The 17431-nt window shown below is 41.6% G+C and overlaps 1 protein-coding gene across 1 annotated transcript in view; it reads right to left on the bottom strand.

Annotated features, from left to right (window-relative positions):
* The window catches only part of LOC119183036 (ubiquitin carboxyl-terminal hydrolase 48), an 86518-nt gene that overhangs the window by 56894 nt on the left and 12193 nt on the right, over window positions 1–17431 (bottom strand). Inside the window, exons 9-17 of the mRNA XM_037433558.2 lie at window positions 13487–13700; window positions 11743–11949; window positions 11538–11633; window positions 9478–9596; window positions 2969–3044; window positions 2532–2640; window positions 818–866; window positions 701–744; window positions 53–166 (exon numbers count right to left, since the gene is read on the bottom strand). Of these exons, the coding sequence (XP_037289455.2) occupies window positions 53–166; window positions 701–744; window positions 818–866; window positions 2532–2640; window positions 2969–3044; window positions 9478–9596; window positions 11538–11633; window positions 11743–11949; window positions 13487–13700 (1028 nt within the window). The remainder of the gene's footprint in view (window positions 1–52; window positions 167–700; window positions 745–817; window positions 867–2531; window positions 2641–2968; window positions 3045–9477; window positions 9597–11537; window positions 11634–11742; window positions 11950–13486; window positions 13701–17431) is intronic.

The following is a 17431-nucleotide window of genomic DNA, read 5'->3' as shown; positions in this document are numbered from 1 at the left end:
TCAGGCACACTCCAGCAGTCCCAAAAGAAAGAAAAAGAAACTGTCAGCTAACCTGCTGGGCTTGAACTTGAGAAGTCTGGAGATATTTCGCTGATCATCTTGCACCCTAGTGTGGGCCCTAAGGTAGCGGCACTGCTGCACCACACAGCTCGTACACAGGGCTTCCCTGCAATGTGGAAGACAGCTGCCTCCATTACTCAACCTGCCCAGCACGACTAGAGCTGTCAGTTGGAAACATTGGTTGGCAAACTCGCTCATGAGTAGACTCGCCCGACTCGCTTAGACTCGGATCAAACCACGAGTCTGACTGAGTAATATTTTGGAGAGTTCGAGTCACAGCAGATATAGCCGAGAAAAATTTAGCGATTCAGGTGAGTCTGGTTGAGAAAAATTTAGGTGAGCTTGAGTGTAAGTAAGCCCCAAGGGCAAAATATAGTATATCTTAAGTAGGTCTTAGTAAGCTCCAATTTTTTTTTGCCGACCTATGGTTGAAAGAAAGCTAAATTTGATTTATGCGCACACAGAACCAAGGTTACAGTTTTATTTGGCTTTTGTAAAGGCAATGCACAGGAACTCTCATTAGTCAAAGCAATGTCTGCCTGCTAAATGATAAGCACCGAAATTAATGGCTCCTTCACGTGAATTCATACATAAGCAGCCAATAAAACGAATTCTTACTAAATTTTATCGGCTTCCTCACCTTAGCCGTGGTCCACCACCATACTTTTGGTAGATAAGGTCAGCCTGTAAGAAATGTTGCAAAATCAGGCAAAGCATTCCAACAAAGAGGTATGCCTTGCAAATGAACTCAACTTACAGCTCGACTGCTGATGCACTTCACCTTGCTTACATGCTGAGGGTCCAGCCTGTTCAAAACAAAGCCAGATGAAAGCAATCAAGTAATTATAGATAATAAAACAGTAGCAGTGCATAATCATCACTGGTAAGCATACAGTCGGGTGACATAATGTGAAGAAAATATGAGGGAAAGGTGCGGATGATCATGACAGATATGGTGGTGTAAAAAAAAAAAGCTCATTCAAACGTCATTCACTGAAACAATACAATGTACTCCATGGTGGCGATATGACTGTCTTCTTTCAGCCACCGTATCACACTGGCATGCAGCAGGGTTTGAGTAATTCAGTTGTACAAGTGCTAATAATACCACTACATCTAACTGCAAGAGAAAGCACAGCTTCTTAGCACTGTTTCTTGCTCTGTCTCCGTGCAAAAAACACTTGCAACAGGTGCCACTTCAAAGAACAAGAAGACATCTGTGGGACATAGAGCCAAATTTCTCCACAAAAGCGACCAGTTCAGAAAAAGCATACAGGCTATTTAGCACTGACTGAGATGAGTGAAAGATTACAGAAATCATGTTAGTGCTGTTTTCCACAAGAAACACTGCTGTAGTGGTTAGTGTGCTGACATACCCCAGGTGGTCGAACTTTCCGGAGCCCTCCACTACAGTGTCTTTCATAATCATATGGTGGTTTTGGGACGTTAAACCCCACAAATCAATCAATGTGCTGACATAAATGAAAGTAGGCCATAAAAATATGAAAACCAAAACAAGATTCGTGCAGCTTTTCAAGAAAAAAAAATTCAAATGCTTTTCAAGGACCTTTTAAAAAACTTAAGGAGCATGATTGTAGTTGACGGCAAATTTTAGTGCACAAAGCAAAGAATGCTCAATTTGCTTATTGCACAGTTTCACTAGACTAGAAGTTCTGAACTCAGGGCAGGTCTTTTAGTCTCTCTTCTATTGGCGTCTTAATGCTATCAAGTTAAACACAAATTAGTAGTCTAATGCAATAGGCACATTCACGCAACATTCTTCCGGAGAATTCAAGATGCTGTAACCTCATCGTGGCCATCAGGTTGTGGCTTATGGCCAACCAAAGCAAAACCGGGTGCGATTACCTCGATCTCGCCAATCTAATACAGCGTGTTTGGCCGTGCCTGACTTCGAAATTACGTTAACACAGAATGCAATAAGCAATGCAGTTTGCTCAGGACTACGCTCAACTGCCATAAAATGTGAGTTGTACAATCGGACCCTGTGAAAACTTCATATATTGAAGAGTTTTCCAGGACTAAAATGAAATTTCAGCACTTCTAAGGCCTTGAAATAAAAAATTTTCTATTTCAAGGTTTTTCAAGAATTTCAAGGACCTGTGTGCACCCTGAAAGAGGAAAAGAACAGGGCACTGCACTGCCAGCGAGATCTTTGTTGGATATTCAGGGATCTGTATTCCCACCGTGATGCGCTGGAATAAGACTAAGCAGGGCTTTAAATGGCAGTCTGGTCAGAGCAACAAGCATTGTCCACTGTACGCTCTCAAGAAATCCATGCTTGAAAGCCTACAGCCTCTGAATGACATCGTTACACTTGTACTGAAGAATACAAAGCATTGACAACTGTAAGTGAAAAAAACAACACTAGAAGTATGGTTGTATTTTAGCACACAGCTTTCAGGACAATTCCAACAAGGAAAGGAAACTCTGCTCTTGAATAAGCTTCTCACAGCGAGTGCGTGCACAGCACAGAGGAGTTGTCCACAGGCGGCACGGGCTCCTTGTCCTGAGCAAGCCACTTAATCAGCCAGTCAGTGGTAATCCAGTCCACAGGCTCCCCTGTAGTGAAGCGACACAAAGTGTAGCTCACTTTTAGACAGTCATCTTTTTTTACCCACTCTGTGTCATGACAACAAAAGAAAAATTTACTTGGGAGCACTCAGCTTCCCTCAGAGCCTAAAAGAAAGGGGAAAAAATGGGCCACTGTGTGAAGTGTACTAGCAAAATGGCTGCCGAAGGCCCAATCATATGCCAGGACATTGTAGCCTAGCATTATGCTACGGCTCTGTTTGCAATATCTAGGGCTCGAAAAACACCACACAAAAGCACACGCTCTGACTAACAAAACTGGCCGCTGATGGCTAAAAATATAGAAGGGAAAAGGCACCTTCAATGACGGGCAGCTGCTCATAAAGGGAGCGCACCTCCTTCTGTTGAGCTCGCCCAGCAGAAACCTTGTCTGCCTGCAAGAGATTTTCGGTGATGATCACAAATCACAAGGTGAAGGAAAGAGAGAAAGCAAAACCTCATAAACACCACAGGCCTATTTTATGCCCTTTGCAGGCTAAACACCTTTCCCAGAGCTCAATTCCATCCAATGCTTACAAGCTTCTCAATCTCCTCATACAACTTATTTCTCTTATGAGTTCCAATGTGCTTCCCTTCCCTTGACACACACTTATTAACAATAGTACCACTGGTACTACTGTTAATGGAGAACTGTGCATTGCATGCCTATTCAACTGCCATTTATTCACAGCACCTCCTCTAGAGGTGATATGACGATTTATGATCACGTAGCAATGTCCTAAGCAGGTCAGGCAGAACACGAAGGCAGATCGTGCACACAGCAACTGATGCCGAAACTCATCCTCATTTTCTACACTACACTTTAATAAAGAACATTGGCTGCTATTATTTTTTGCTTATCAACACAGCTCAGTGTTCTTGACACTTCGTGCTGTGCCTGCAATTCTTCATTGCAATCCTTCTTGTCTGTCATGAGCTTCTCAAGTTGTCAAAGGAACTTAAAAACCAATCAGTCTTTAAGTTGCCAAATAAGTTAATGGATTTTCTGTCAAACTCAATCAACCCTATGAGAAGTGATTTCAATTGTAACACACGGCGGCAATGTCATGCTGTAATTAGGCATCTTCAAATATTCAAATATCCAAATTCGCTTCTACACGAATTTAAATTACCTATAATTTCAAAGTATTCAAAATGTACAAATAAACATATATTAACCAAAGTGTAGCTCCCTGTAAAGGTAGTTTCACTGCAGAGTACCAGTGCTATGCCATGAAAACACTTAGGCCAACAGAATACGCACTGCGACAAAGCCCCAGTTCAAGGTTAAATGAACCTATTACACTTAACACTTATTCGTTTTTTAATATTAAAAGCTCATAATATAGGCTTGTGTGCTCTAAGTATAGTAAATTCTAAAACGTAACATATTTTACCCTTTATTTCTGGCATCGTACAGAAACTTCAGTTCCGCTACTATTCGACGTTGCTTCCCCCATGAACCAAAAAGAATGACATTCGTACATGACTCGTTCCAATATTTAAAAATATTCTGCAGGTTGGCTATATGACAAGTATGCTAAAATTTCTTTATAATATGTGACATATGCTATCTTAACTATTCAATTTGATGTTTTTTGACCAAACCATTATTTGCTTTGAATTAACTTAGAAGTTACAATTTGAACGAATAATGAACAGTTCGATGAATAATGAACTGAAACTGAACATCCGTACCTTTAGTGGTTGCACTTGACAAAAACCTTTCTTCCAAAAAAATAACAATAATAATAAATAAGTAAAATAAAAGAGCTTTACAGCTTCTTTGCCAGGTGCATGTGCATATGAACAGCTGCTATTAAAAATATTAGCCTAATGAATAAAGTGGCTAAATGCCACTTTCCTATGTGAAAATTCTGCCAACGCTCGTGTCACACGAAATACAATTGTTGCAACTGCAAAGTTGTTGCTACAACACACTAGCCAATACCAGGTGCATATCAGTGAGGCAGACAACATTCACATTGGAAAATTAAATCATGCCGCTCGCGAAATGCCCATCAATGACCCCTGCTGAAAATGATGGTTACAACAGGCTGCTAATGGTCATACAAAGAGAATTGCTATGGGATCGATTGATACTATGTATAGACGTTTTGAATGCGCCCATAGTATAGACGTTTTGAATGCACCGCCAAAAATTTTTTTTGGTGGCCACGGACGCGTGGCGCCCTCTGATGTGTTCGAAAATAACTATAGTTTTGGTTTTGATTTCGTTTTGCTGTTTTTACTGCAAGGAGGCACTGAGAAAAATATATGTTTGAGTAGGGTTGATGGCGTAGTTTGGCAATCATGGCTGCGGCGCCCCCGCGCGCTCCTCAATGCCAAAAGGCAATACCGAGCTCTTCGGCCGCTTCAAAGTCCGATTCTTTTGACAACTGCAGCAGTGAGGAGCGATGATGTTCAATCATTGCACTTCAGTTCAGACAGTGACATTTCATCACAGCAGCCAGGGACATCAGCCACTGTGTGCACGTAAGTTTCATTTTAGCGCTCACAATGTATAAATGCAGTGTGCAGTCTTTATAACTGACAGCAGTTGTTTATATTGTTTCCTTAGTGTCTCCACAACATACGGTAGAGATATTTTGCCCAATGCTCCAAGACGTGTGAAGTTTGAGCCCAAGCGACAGCCCGGGGTACATATTGACGCTACACAGCAGAGTGGCACCCGGCAGTTCGCAAGAGCACTGGATCTTTTTACGATGTTTTTTACGACTGAAGTAATCAGGATGTTGTGTGACAACACAAACAAGTATGCCTGGACGAACATTCTTGACAAGCCCACCTATGCTTGTCGTGATGGCTCATGGGAAGAAGTCACTCCACTAGAGATGATGCGTTTCATTGTGATCATCATCTACATGGGAATCGTTGAAGTACCACAATTGCAGTTACACTGGAGTACGGGGAGTATATACAGTGGCCTTCTCCCATCAAAGATTATGCCCCGAAGCCGGTTTGTAGCTCTACTAGCCTTTTTACACGTATCGGACCCGAACGACTTCGCAAGTGAAGCTACTGTTGGCAAGATCTGGAAGGTGTCGTGGCTTTTGGAGCACATCAATAAGACATCAGAAAAATTTTTTCAACCAAAGCGGGACCTCTTGCTTGATGAACGTATGGTGAAGTCCAAAGGCAGATCAGGAATGAGGCAGTATATTCAGGCAAAGTGATTAAGTGGGGCTACAAGCTTTGGGTACTAGCCGACTCCGAAACAGGGTATACCCTACAGTTCTCTGTTCACAAAGGCAAGCGTGAAAGACCAGGACCACATGGCCTAGCTTTTGATGTGGTCAGCAGCCTGTGCTCAGAGTATTTAGACCAGGGGTACAGGATTTACATGGACAACTTCTACACCTGCACGAAACTTTTTGACCATCTACTGGAGCGCAAAACCCTTGCCTGTGGTACCACCAGGAAAAATCCCCGATGTTTCCCAACTGAGCTGAAGAATGTTGCCTGGGAATGAAGAGCTCAGCGCGGAGATGTTTGGTGGCTTTGCGATGGCAACATTTTATGTATGCAATGGAAAGACCGGCGTCCCATGAACCTGATGAGTACCATTTATACAGCCAACTAGTTTGTCCCAGCCGCACGAAGGCCGAAGAGAGGTGACAGATGGACTTTGATTACCATCAAGAGGCCTCTGCTTGTCCAAGACTACAATGCTGGCATGCTAGGTGTGGATAAATTGGACCAAATAATAGGAACCTACAATGTCTTGAGGAAATGCATGCGCTGGTGGAAAACCCTGTTTTTTCATTGCATGGGCGTAGCCTGTGTCAACAGTTTCATCCTCTACCAAGGCCATTGAAAAGAACACCCAGGAGTCCCAGAGCTAGCCCAAAATGCCCATTCGACCAGCTTGCCTTTAGAGAGCAGCTCATTTAGCAGATCTTGGATTATAATGACATCGATCAAGACCGTGCCCCATATACAAGTCTAGAGCCGATTCGCCACCAACCCCAGAAAATAGAGAAGTCGAAAAACTGCAAGCTATGCTATCGAAAAAAGAAAGTAGAGCAGAAAACATACAACAAGTGCAGCACATGCGAAGTGCCCCTATGCTCCACGTCCTCCCGCAACTGCTTCTCTGAGTGGCACAGCAGTCACCACCCCTAGCTTGAAGGGCCATGAAAAATAGAGTTTATTACATAGAGAAATGAGACTTTCCATAATGTGAGCTGACATCATGTGTAATGTTTTGTATATTCCAGAATTTCGAATTTAATTTTGCAGCTTTGTTCAGCTGCATGTGTACGTTTTGTTTCGTTCGGTTTCGTGTGTTTTTTTTTCCTTTGTTAACAAATAATATAACAAACAGTTTCCTACCTATCAGCCTGTAGTTATTCTTGTTCGAAAGCTTGATTAAAAGTGTACAATTTGATATAGCACAATAAAAAATGCAATAAAAATTACCCAAGAAAAAAAAAGTGTTGTCGAGGATGTCGAAAATCGGGCCTTTTTCTGTGGTTGCGAAAGAGTTAATATGTTCCCGGAAAATATGATTATTTGGCAGCAACATTCGGTAATTCTGTGGTCATATGATACATTCTGCCAGCAAAAATCTAATTCAAATGTGGAAAAAAACCGCTCTCGCGTGCTTGCACCAAGTGGCAGACGGCCACTAGGCGGCGATGGCGGTTTCTTTCCACACATACACACACAAACCCGTTTGTGCCGTCAGTCTTTAAATGGTTTTCAAAAACAGCCTGTTAATTTCTTCTTCAGTTGGCACCTTGGGCAAAAAATTTAGGGATACCATGTCTACTGGCATAACCCTTGCACTTTTTGAAGAAAAGTGACGAAAAGCAAGGAGGTAGGAAGACGTACGGAGCGAAAGAAAAAATCGAAGTGGCCGCAAATCAGCATCCTCACGATAGGAACTAACTAAAAGCTTTGAGAAGTACTAATCAAGACTTACTGTAACAATAAAACCACAGGTTCAACACAAGGCAAGATTTATTTGAGGCACGAAAGCCGCAAACAAAGCATGTGGGCATTAGCGTTAATGTGCATTTTTCAATGGGAGCCTGCAAAAGATTAGCACACGACGTCAACCTTGTGCTGATAACCATCTCACACAAAATCATCTGCAGTTCTGCAGTTACCTTCTGTTAAAATGAACTTTTACCATCCATCCCGGTCTTAGGCACACGGAAGGCCCCGCGCATCTTGGTGGCTTTTAGCTGCCCGTGCTGCTGTCACCAGTAGCGAACACAAAACTCGTCAACTTCAAAGTGCCTACAGGTGGCCCTGTTATTGTTTAGTGCATGATCAATCACTTTCAACATGAGAACAGCCGTGCAGCTTCTGTATGACCCCATAGAGTAACCACAGCACGGACACAACGTACTAACACGCAGCAACGTGCACTTGCCATTTTGGCTTGGCTTCGATTAGATTGGCCCTTCTTTGCTCACATGTCACGTGATGACCCTGGGTACTTATTATCGATACCCAAAGCGATGCACTACTTGACCATTTGTTTGGACAATGGTGAGTGAAAAGGTTAGCAGATGTTTCAAGAAGTGCAGTTTTCGGCGGCAGCTTCCATCGAAAGATACAGAGTGCAGCGAAGATGACCTTGTGAAGTGCGCGTCTGACATCAGCGATGACATTGATGTGGAGTTCCTCTTCACTTGCACAAATGCTCCATTCACCGAGTTCGTCTCGATAGACGACAATGTCCCGGATGACTTGCAAGCCTCAAAGTGTTGCTGAGATTGTCGCGAAGGTGGTGTGGGCCGAGGCAGCGAAGGAGGTGAGGCACGTGGCATCAGAAAACAGAGGTGAGAACAAAAATGTGCGCCAACCGGCTAACTTCGCCGAAGCCCTTGCTAAACTGGAAGCTTTACAAAGCTTCTTTCGCACGAAAGACGATGAAAAAGTAGACATGGGTCCACAATGTGTTCAGAAGGAGCTTCTTTTGTTCGATGGTGAGAGGCATGAGCAGAAAACTACTATGTTTCTTTTGGAAATAAATGTTTTTCGCCCTTGCACCTCTATTTGAACTTGTCTGAGTAAATTTTTGCTGAATTCGGATTGTACGTTTTCCCGAATCGTATGTTTATTGTCCGCATTTTTTTTTTGAAACCGTATAAACAATGGTCTACTGGATCAAAACGAAGAGGCAAGCGATTTGGCACTGATTCATTATGACATAAATGAGACGCAAAAAATAAAAGGGCAAGAAAGCACTTGTGGTGTTCATTTTCTTGCCCTCGTCTTTTTTCACGCTACATTTACGCCAAAATGAGTCCACTGGATATCGAACCCGGTTATATCGAATTATTGGCTATATCAAACAGTTGATAAATGACCTTGAATTTTTCCATGCAATATATGAGACAGTTGCACACGTATTCTAAACTCCCGCAGAGCTTAACATCCAGTATATAGTTCTTGGTGTTTTATGTAGCAAAGCCATAATGCGATCACGAGAGGCACCCGAGTGTAGGGCTCCGAAATTTCGACCATCTGATGTTCTTTAACAATCACTAACATTGAACAGCAGACACATCTCTAGCATTCGGCCTCCATTGAAATGCAATTGTCGCACCTGAGATCGAACTCGCAACCTTCAAGCTAGCAGCCGAACACCAAAGCCTATACACCACAGCGGCAAACTCTCGTATCAGCAAGTTTAACATGACTGCTTAAATGTCAGAAAAAAGGGTGCGATGGGAAAACCAACCAGACACTAAATTTCATGCTATTTACATCTCTACTGCTAACTCTAATGCGCACAGTGGCAAACTTGATCTACTGTGTTAAAACTTAGAAGTTGGCAACAGTACTCACCCGCATGGCATCCATTTCAGCCACCCACTGCTCAAATACAGCATTATCAGTGTCCAAGGCTTCTTGCACAATTTTGGGCAATAAACAAGCCCAGAAAAGATCCTGGTCAGGTGGGAAGGCTGCACATTGTGCATAGGGCAGAAGCTTTACTACTATTGATAATTATGGTCGATCTCAATAACACAAAAAGACAAATCGTCCAGGGAGACATACAAATATGGCACTGAACTCACAACTAGTGTTTTATTACTTTGAGTGCAAGGCCTTTTTATGACAGGGATCAAAGCTACATGAAATAAAGCGATGAAAATGCTTCGTGACAAGAAGTTGCCAGAAAGGACAAACAAAGAATAATGACAGTGCAGTGAAAAATTTTAAAACCTCTAGCACACTCACAATATACAAAGTGAGACTAAGGAAAAAATTACAAATAGGCATTCTAAAACTACTTGATAAACAAGATAAAACTAAACAAGTCATGAAAGTTACACAAGCACGAATATAAGACGTGGTAAAAATGCTACTGTGTACGCATGAGCTGCAGGTAAGGTACCTAGAAAGAAGTGTAAACTTAAAGGCTCATTTTGTTTGTTAGAAACAATATTAATGAGAACCGACAGACAAATATGCCAAGGAAAGTATAGTAAATATTATTAGAAGTAATTGTAATGTAAATGGGAATAAAGAAAAGCGGATAAAAAGATAACTTGCCATGGGCAGGGTCCGAACCTGCGACTTTCGAATAATGCGTTCGATGCTCTACTAACTGAGCTACCACAGCAGCTATGCCCCCCCCTCCCCACCTTTATCGGGTATGTATGTGCATTAAACGTGGAAGCGTCAGTCATCACCGCTTGTAGGTATAATTGTCAGTCAGTTTTCTTTAATATTGTTTGTAACAAAAAAAAAATGAGCCCTTAAGTTTACTCCTCTTTCCTTAATTCGTTAACGAGGGTCTCATTCTGGCAGACTTATTGCCTTCAGGTGGTATGCAAGGGATTGTTGGTCAGCTGCCGGCTCATGATAAGGTCACATGCTATATGACGAAATGAGTGTCCCACACTCGCCGCAATAGCAACAGGCGGCCCTGACTGACGCTCTGACACTTAGTGCACATACATACCCAATAAAATGGAGGGGGGGATAGTCACAGGGGTAGCTCAGTTGGTAGAGCATCGAACGTGTTGTTCAAATGTCACATGTTCGGATTCTACTCACGGCAAGTTAGCTTTTCATCCATTTTTCTTTCTTCACATTCACATTACAATTACTTCCAATAATATTCCCTACACTTTCCTTGGCATAATTGTCTGCCAGTTCTCATTGGTAATGTACCTGCAGCTCCTGCCTACTGAATAGTATTTTACGCACATACCTACTCAAAAGCAATAGATTACCCAACATCCCCCCCCAAACCACCCAAAATGCATCCAAAAAGCTCAGGAATCGTAACCACGCTCTCGAGCCTTGGAACGGTATCTTAGGTGCTGAGCCACTACAGCAAGTCTACTATCATTACAAGACATATGCAGACTGCTGCAAATAAAGGAACAGAATCACTGGTTGTCTAGAATAATTCAACAAAACTAACCGCTATAACTCATTTTCGTCCAGGTAGGCTCGCTACGCTTCAAATTAATGTCCTTATGTTGGTTAGACCCCTAACAACCTCAGGCAGTAATAAATAAATGAAATGTATTAGTTGTGACCATTTTACCTATCTCTTCATGGTATACTTACCACTTTGCAAATGGTTTCTTGTATACAGAGAACATTTTTTATTTTTCTCATAACAATAGCAGCTGATATTTTACCGTCATGCTTTTTTAAATATCTGTGGTTACATGTTGGAATTTTAATGTAGTTGTGGAAACTTAAATCTAAGCATAACTGAATATGTTACCTGGCACTTGACAAAAGCAATAAGTGACCAGAAGCTAGAAGGTGCACATAAGTGAACTTATTTCATGAAGACGTAGTAAAACAGGATTGGGACATTCATTCACAGTATTACCTTGCTATAGACAATGCAAAAAGCTACAAACCCTGCTGATACTCACAATTTGTGTGACCACTCTTTTGGTAAACCAACATATATGCTCCTGTGGAGTCGTGAGTTCCCTTGGCTAGTCGCTTGGGTGGCTCACTTGCATCATCTGTAAATTATAACACAAGACTGTGTTTCTGCATTTCTTTGAGTCAAAGCCACATTATGATTCTCATTCTAGCTAGTAAACTTGACAAAAAAAGATATGGCTTGCTCACCAGAGCCAGCCCCTTGTGCACGTGTTGTGTTTTCCTCATCTGTGTTGAGCTGAAGATGGCGCCCACGCATTTTGCAGACGCCATCGTCGTTGAAGAGGTACCACGAACCAGAAGTTCGATCTTTGATGTGGGCCACATAGTGGCCAGAGTTGGCGCTGGAACCTTGGTGAATGAGCACTGCCATCAAAGTATACACCATGCTCCCAGCTGCATTGCCAAGGAAACACAAGACCATGTCATTCTTAGTTGAAACACAAACACTTAAAAAAGTGCAAACAGTTCTGTAACCACAATAAAGTAGAACCCCTCTAACACGTTTGTCACAAAACAAAAAACATGTACATACTTGTCGGGAAATGTACAGTTGAACAGCTTTATAGCAGACATGCACAGAGCAGCAATTCTCTCTCATATAAGTAGTCCCTCATAGGCACACCGCCACGCACACACTTTACTTATCAACACCAATTTCAACGTAGGCACACTAATGTCCCTTATACCCAACTGTCTCTTACACCAGAGTCTCTTATAAATGGCTTCAGCTGTATAACTTCACCATATGATTAAGACCAGAAAAAAGTGTCGCTAAATAATAAAATGAAGATATCACACACAGTTAAGAAATATTTAATCATCAATTTAGAGCTTCAAAAGAGTTCTCGATGGGAGTCTGGCACTTCTTTTGCACCTATAACTGAACCACAACTTTTTTGACAGACCAGATGGCTTTCAGTGTACATTACTAAGCCCATTGACATACTTCTTCAGTAGTTCGCAATGTATCATGAAGGAACATTGCAGAAACGATGTGTGAAAGTTGATTCAAATACATCTGTACACTGCTTGGTGGGACAGCAAAAAGGTTGTGTTTGGGAAAACGTCTAACTCGGGGCAAGATTCAACTGTATATTATATAACGCTGTTCAATGTGAGAAAACATGAACTGCATTAATGCTGGCTTATTGTTATGACACGAGGTAAAGTTAGTATATAGCTTTTCCCAAATGAAAGCTTGTACTATAGAATGCAAGGCAAAGAATTGGACACAGTAAAGCATAATTAGGCTGCACTTCTTATTGTCCTCACACTAGGGCAACACATTTTACCCACTAATTGTGCATAAGTATTTATAAACATTTATGCAAGTATGTACATGTTTTTTGTATCTACATTTCCAGCAAATGTTTTCAAACGACATGAATATTACACAGGTATATATGAAATTGAAGCATGGCAGCTCATGGCTGTGAAAGTGCTTTTGTATTTCTTTTTTTTTTCTTAAATAGCCCTCTGGCTACATTCTTATTTTCCCCTCACTTACTGATTGTAGCATTCCATTACCCAACTTTTCAATCAGTGGCTGAAGACACACAAAGTCTGAATGCAGAGTTGTAGAGTATCTCCAGAAACCACCAACCGAATGGTTTCCTGTACGATATGGATCACCAAGTGCCCTTTCTCGCATTGCAAGGAAAGCCCGCAAAATAAACAAAAAAAGCCGCATGACAAACTGCTTATGTGCTTCTATCATGCTGCCCTCAAGCTCACAAGTAAAAAACCGTGTTGCCTGTAGTTTCATGCGAAATCAATTCACGAAAAAATAAACTCCAATACTGAGGTGGTTCGATGGTAACTTGAAGAAGTGGTTCACGACCACCTTTACTTATCCACATATTACTGCAATATCAATGAGAGAGAACCTTTAAAAAAGTTGTATCAGTGCCTCTTTCTTAATGCGACGTACGTGGTTTTTGTAAGTGCGTGCTCAGGTCCAGGGTCTCGGTGAATTGCAGCGCAGTGTTGATTTTACGGCAGCCAGCCTGCCGGTCGAAGCCAAAGCGCAGCAGCTGTAGATTTAGCACGGGCGGCAGGCGACGCAACTGAATGCAGCGAACCGCGTTGCGCATGCCTCCGCACACTCCGCAACGGTACTGGTTGCTACCTTCCAGTTTCTCCTCCTGAAGGTGACCACAAGGAAACAAAACATTGCAATCACAATTAGTAACTTTAATAACTATGCAGATAGAGACTGCAGCACCAGAAATGTGATAGTGAAATGTGTATGTGAAACTAAACAAGTAAACCAACACTGATACAACTCATGAGATGTGATCAAATATAAACCTAAGACGTTCCTCGCTGTCTGCAATGTGTTATATGAAAAGTACATGTTCATAGTAAACATCACATATAACAATTAGTTATTAGCATATGAACCAATCTTCACCATGCAGCCTTTTTTAAAAAGATGCGTGATGAGGTAGTTTGGCTAAGCACGGTTTATGACCCCAACCAAGAGTAAAAAAGCCAATATGTAAAAAAAATTGGCTTCTGATACGGGCTTTAATTTAGCTTCAGTTTGAAATTGCTGCCTTTGAGTCCCTCCCACTGACTAAATTCGCTATTTGGCATGGCATGTCATGTCAAAAGATCAAGCCTAGCCTAACATTGTGTCGTATGCTCCAAAACAGTCTGAAACCACTTTAACATTATGTAGGAGGATGCACACCCATCGCTGTGCGAGTACATTTCAGGCTGCCTACGGACATAAGAACAATATGTGCGCTATGTACACTGATTCACTTTGTCATAAATAAGCATTGCCAGGCATTGCATATTCTGCATTGGGCATTGCATATACTGCAAATGTGACAAACAATATTAAAATTTGACCTATAAACTTTATACTACAAGTTTGTTCATTTTGCCAGCCTGGCATGGAACAAATGCCATTTAAAACTCTTGAAACATGGGCACAGAAAATGGCGACGATTTCCAAATCAGTCATGATTTAATGCCATCTGCATGGTGCCACACGGGAAAATTAAATGGCTTTTGCCATAATGTAATTCATCACCTAACACCTTTGCCAGAACTCATTAGATTGACAAATAAATATTTTCAATGTCTACGTGCAGTGCAGTATACATGAAACATTTGAAAGTGCCTTAAATAGAGATTATATACTTGTTAAAATGCATGCTTATTTTGTTTTTTACTAGCCTAAAGTTGCGCATTTCAGGAGTCGCCGTTATCAACATCAACTGGTCACATGTTATTAAGTTTAGAGGAACTTAAAGGGGTAAAATACTGACAAAGAAATGTGCACTTTCAAATAGTACGAGTTCTTTTGGATTGCTGGTACATTAAAGAAGATGCGCATCAGGTTTGGTTTTTATCTGTGTAGCAGAAAAAAATAAAACTCGTACTTTTCACAAGACAGTGGCCCGCATTCGCTGCTAAAAGTGTCTCTGAAACCGCCCTAGTTAAGACACAGCTGCAAAGCAGGCAAGAAGGCGAACGCAAAAAGAATGCCCGTGTTAGAATGTTTGTTTTTTGCATCTTTCAGAAATGAAAGAACTTCTGCTGAGAGTACACCAGAAGACACAAATAAATTAAGACAGCACATTTTTGCCTTAATGACAGCAAAGTAGCTGGAAACTATAAGCGAAACTCGAATTGGCTGAGACATAGCACGTGACCATCAACAGCTGGTTTCACACCAATTACGAGTTACTCCTGCTTTGGTTGTGTGCTATTCAGCTGCTCTCTCCTGTGAATTCATTGCAATCAGCAGGTGGCCTGTTTTAAGAAAAAACAAATTTTGTGAGCAACACTCACAGCTCAAAAGATGCAAAAAATTGAAGACGATTGTACTCAATTGTCGTAGAATAGTGCCAGGTTGAAGAGGAAGACCGAACCTATGAAGCAGGTCACTTCAATTAAATTTTTTTAACATCAATGTAAACAGCATGTTGTGAAATCTTAGAACTCAATTTTTCTAGTTAGCACTTTTGGAAAGAACAAGCCAGTTGAGAAAACTGCCTTTTACGATCTGCTTCGCTATTAGCAGCTTACAAGACTGCTTCTTGAGTGAAATTTTCTCAGGAACAAGATGTTACTTTCTTGATCCCTAAGCATATGCTAACCCAAAAGATATCTCCAAGAGTCTGACATGCAGTGCCAAGAAAAAAATGGTCTTTGCTTTTAGTGTGACAATATTTTTATAGAAACTTCATAAAAAATATATTACTGGCTTTATCCTGCACTACAAACTGTCCAGTATGGATGTGATTATATAAACAATTAATTAAGGGATGATGCTACTCGAAAAACAATTTTTTAAAATAATAGTCTGAATCTAACAAAATTTCGCATGCTAGAAGAGTTTTTTCTCCACTTTTGAAATATGTCATTTATTTTCATGTAGCTTGCTCGGTTTTCTTTCCACCGATCAGATACAGCAAAATTATGGCCATTGTTATACAATGATTCTAACCTATAAAAAATAGAGATAGAGCTGCAGATATAGCTTAATCCTTCAGATCTGTAGAGTCCTAAGAACTAACAAATTTTGTGCGCAACACGGTGAAATACAATATTAAAATAGAAACTTTACCATGGCTCCAGTTGCTTGTGCCTATTGCATGTCAGACAGTAATTTGAAATGACCTCGAAGTCTAAGCGGAGGCCAGTATCTAATGAGATAACAGCGCCAATACCGTTGTGGCTTTTGTGGCCCCTCTTCTGCCAAGTGCCGCCGAGCATAACAGCCACACCAGTTTCCCCAGCTACTTCTTTCGTCAATTCCCTGGATTGACGCAAGTTTTCACTCACAGCTTCCATGGCACCGGGGTGCACTAGAGTTACTGTATATGCTCTCTATGGGAGCAGAGTTGTGCATAGGTCCGCCATTATGTTCAATGGCTGTGCAGTGAAGCCACTCACCAATCGCGCGCAAAAGAAAAATACGATGTGATGTTCCGGTGTAGCAGCATGCCACAGACGTATTTGCATGCACTGAGCAAGATTGCACTGTTGCAGTGAGGCGGTATGTTGCTATAGATTGCAAAAATGCTTGAGACCCTTGTGTTTAGATTTAGGTGCGCGTTAAGAACCCCAGGTGGTCAATGTTTTTTGGAGCCCTCCACTACAGCGTCTCTCATTATCATGTGGTGGTTTCGGGACGTTGAACTTAACAATTGATAAAATTAGGTGAAAATGATTGAAAAGGTAACTCATTCGAAATAATGCTGCTGCGCAGTTTTTACACCGAACGTACGAAGCACGCTTTTCCTGAAATAACAATTTTGAGATTGCTCTATACATTTTGACCCCACTAGATGGCGCCACTTATCCAGTCTGTCGGGGGCTAACACGTTTGCGGCTTCAATGTTCTGGCCATTTTAGCATTAGTAACCCGGCTCAAAGCATGTAATGGCTATTTGTTCTCGCACTTCTGCTTATTTCGACTGAATGTCTAACGTTTTCGCAGTGCGGATATCGCGAGTTCCTACGAGGAAAGGTGGACTTGCGAGATAGCACTGCAAGCGTCAAGGCGATTTGGCGGGTAGTTTTCATTATGTAGAGGTTTACGTTCCGTAAAGGCCCGAACATGCACAAATTTTATCTGATAACATGGCAATGTAAAGAAGTATACGAACAAGCTAAAAGCTCTTAAACGTGGTCACGATGAGACTGAAGTCGGCACGGGCAGAAAACGTGCGGGCGTTGCGCTATCGTGCACGTAAAGTTGGCTTTGCCAGGTAAAATTGAACATTTGACGTCACTTTGCACCACATGACGGCGCTCGTCGAATAGTGCCGTAGCGGCGAAGGAAAAGGTATGCGCAACTCTGCTACATAAAAGTAGCATATACAGTAACTCTAGTGTGCGCCTTCTTTGAAAT

This window comes from Rhipicephalus microplus, chromosome 3 (genome assembly GCF_043290135.1).
Source record: "Rhipicephalus microplus isolate Deutch F79 chromosome 3, USDA_Rmic, whole genome shotgun sequence".
Lineage (NCBI taxonomy): Eukaryota > Metazoa > Arthropoda > Arachnida > Ixodida > Ixodidae > Rhipicephalus > Rhipicephalus microplus.
The sequence above is the reverse complement of the archived record's forward strand: the minus strand, read 5'-3'. Positions and strand labels throughout refer to the sequence as shown.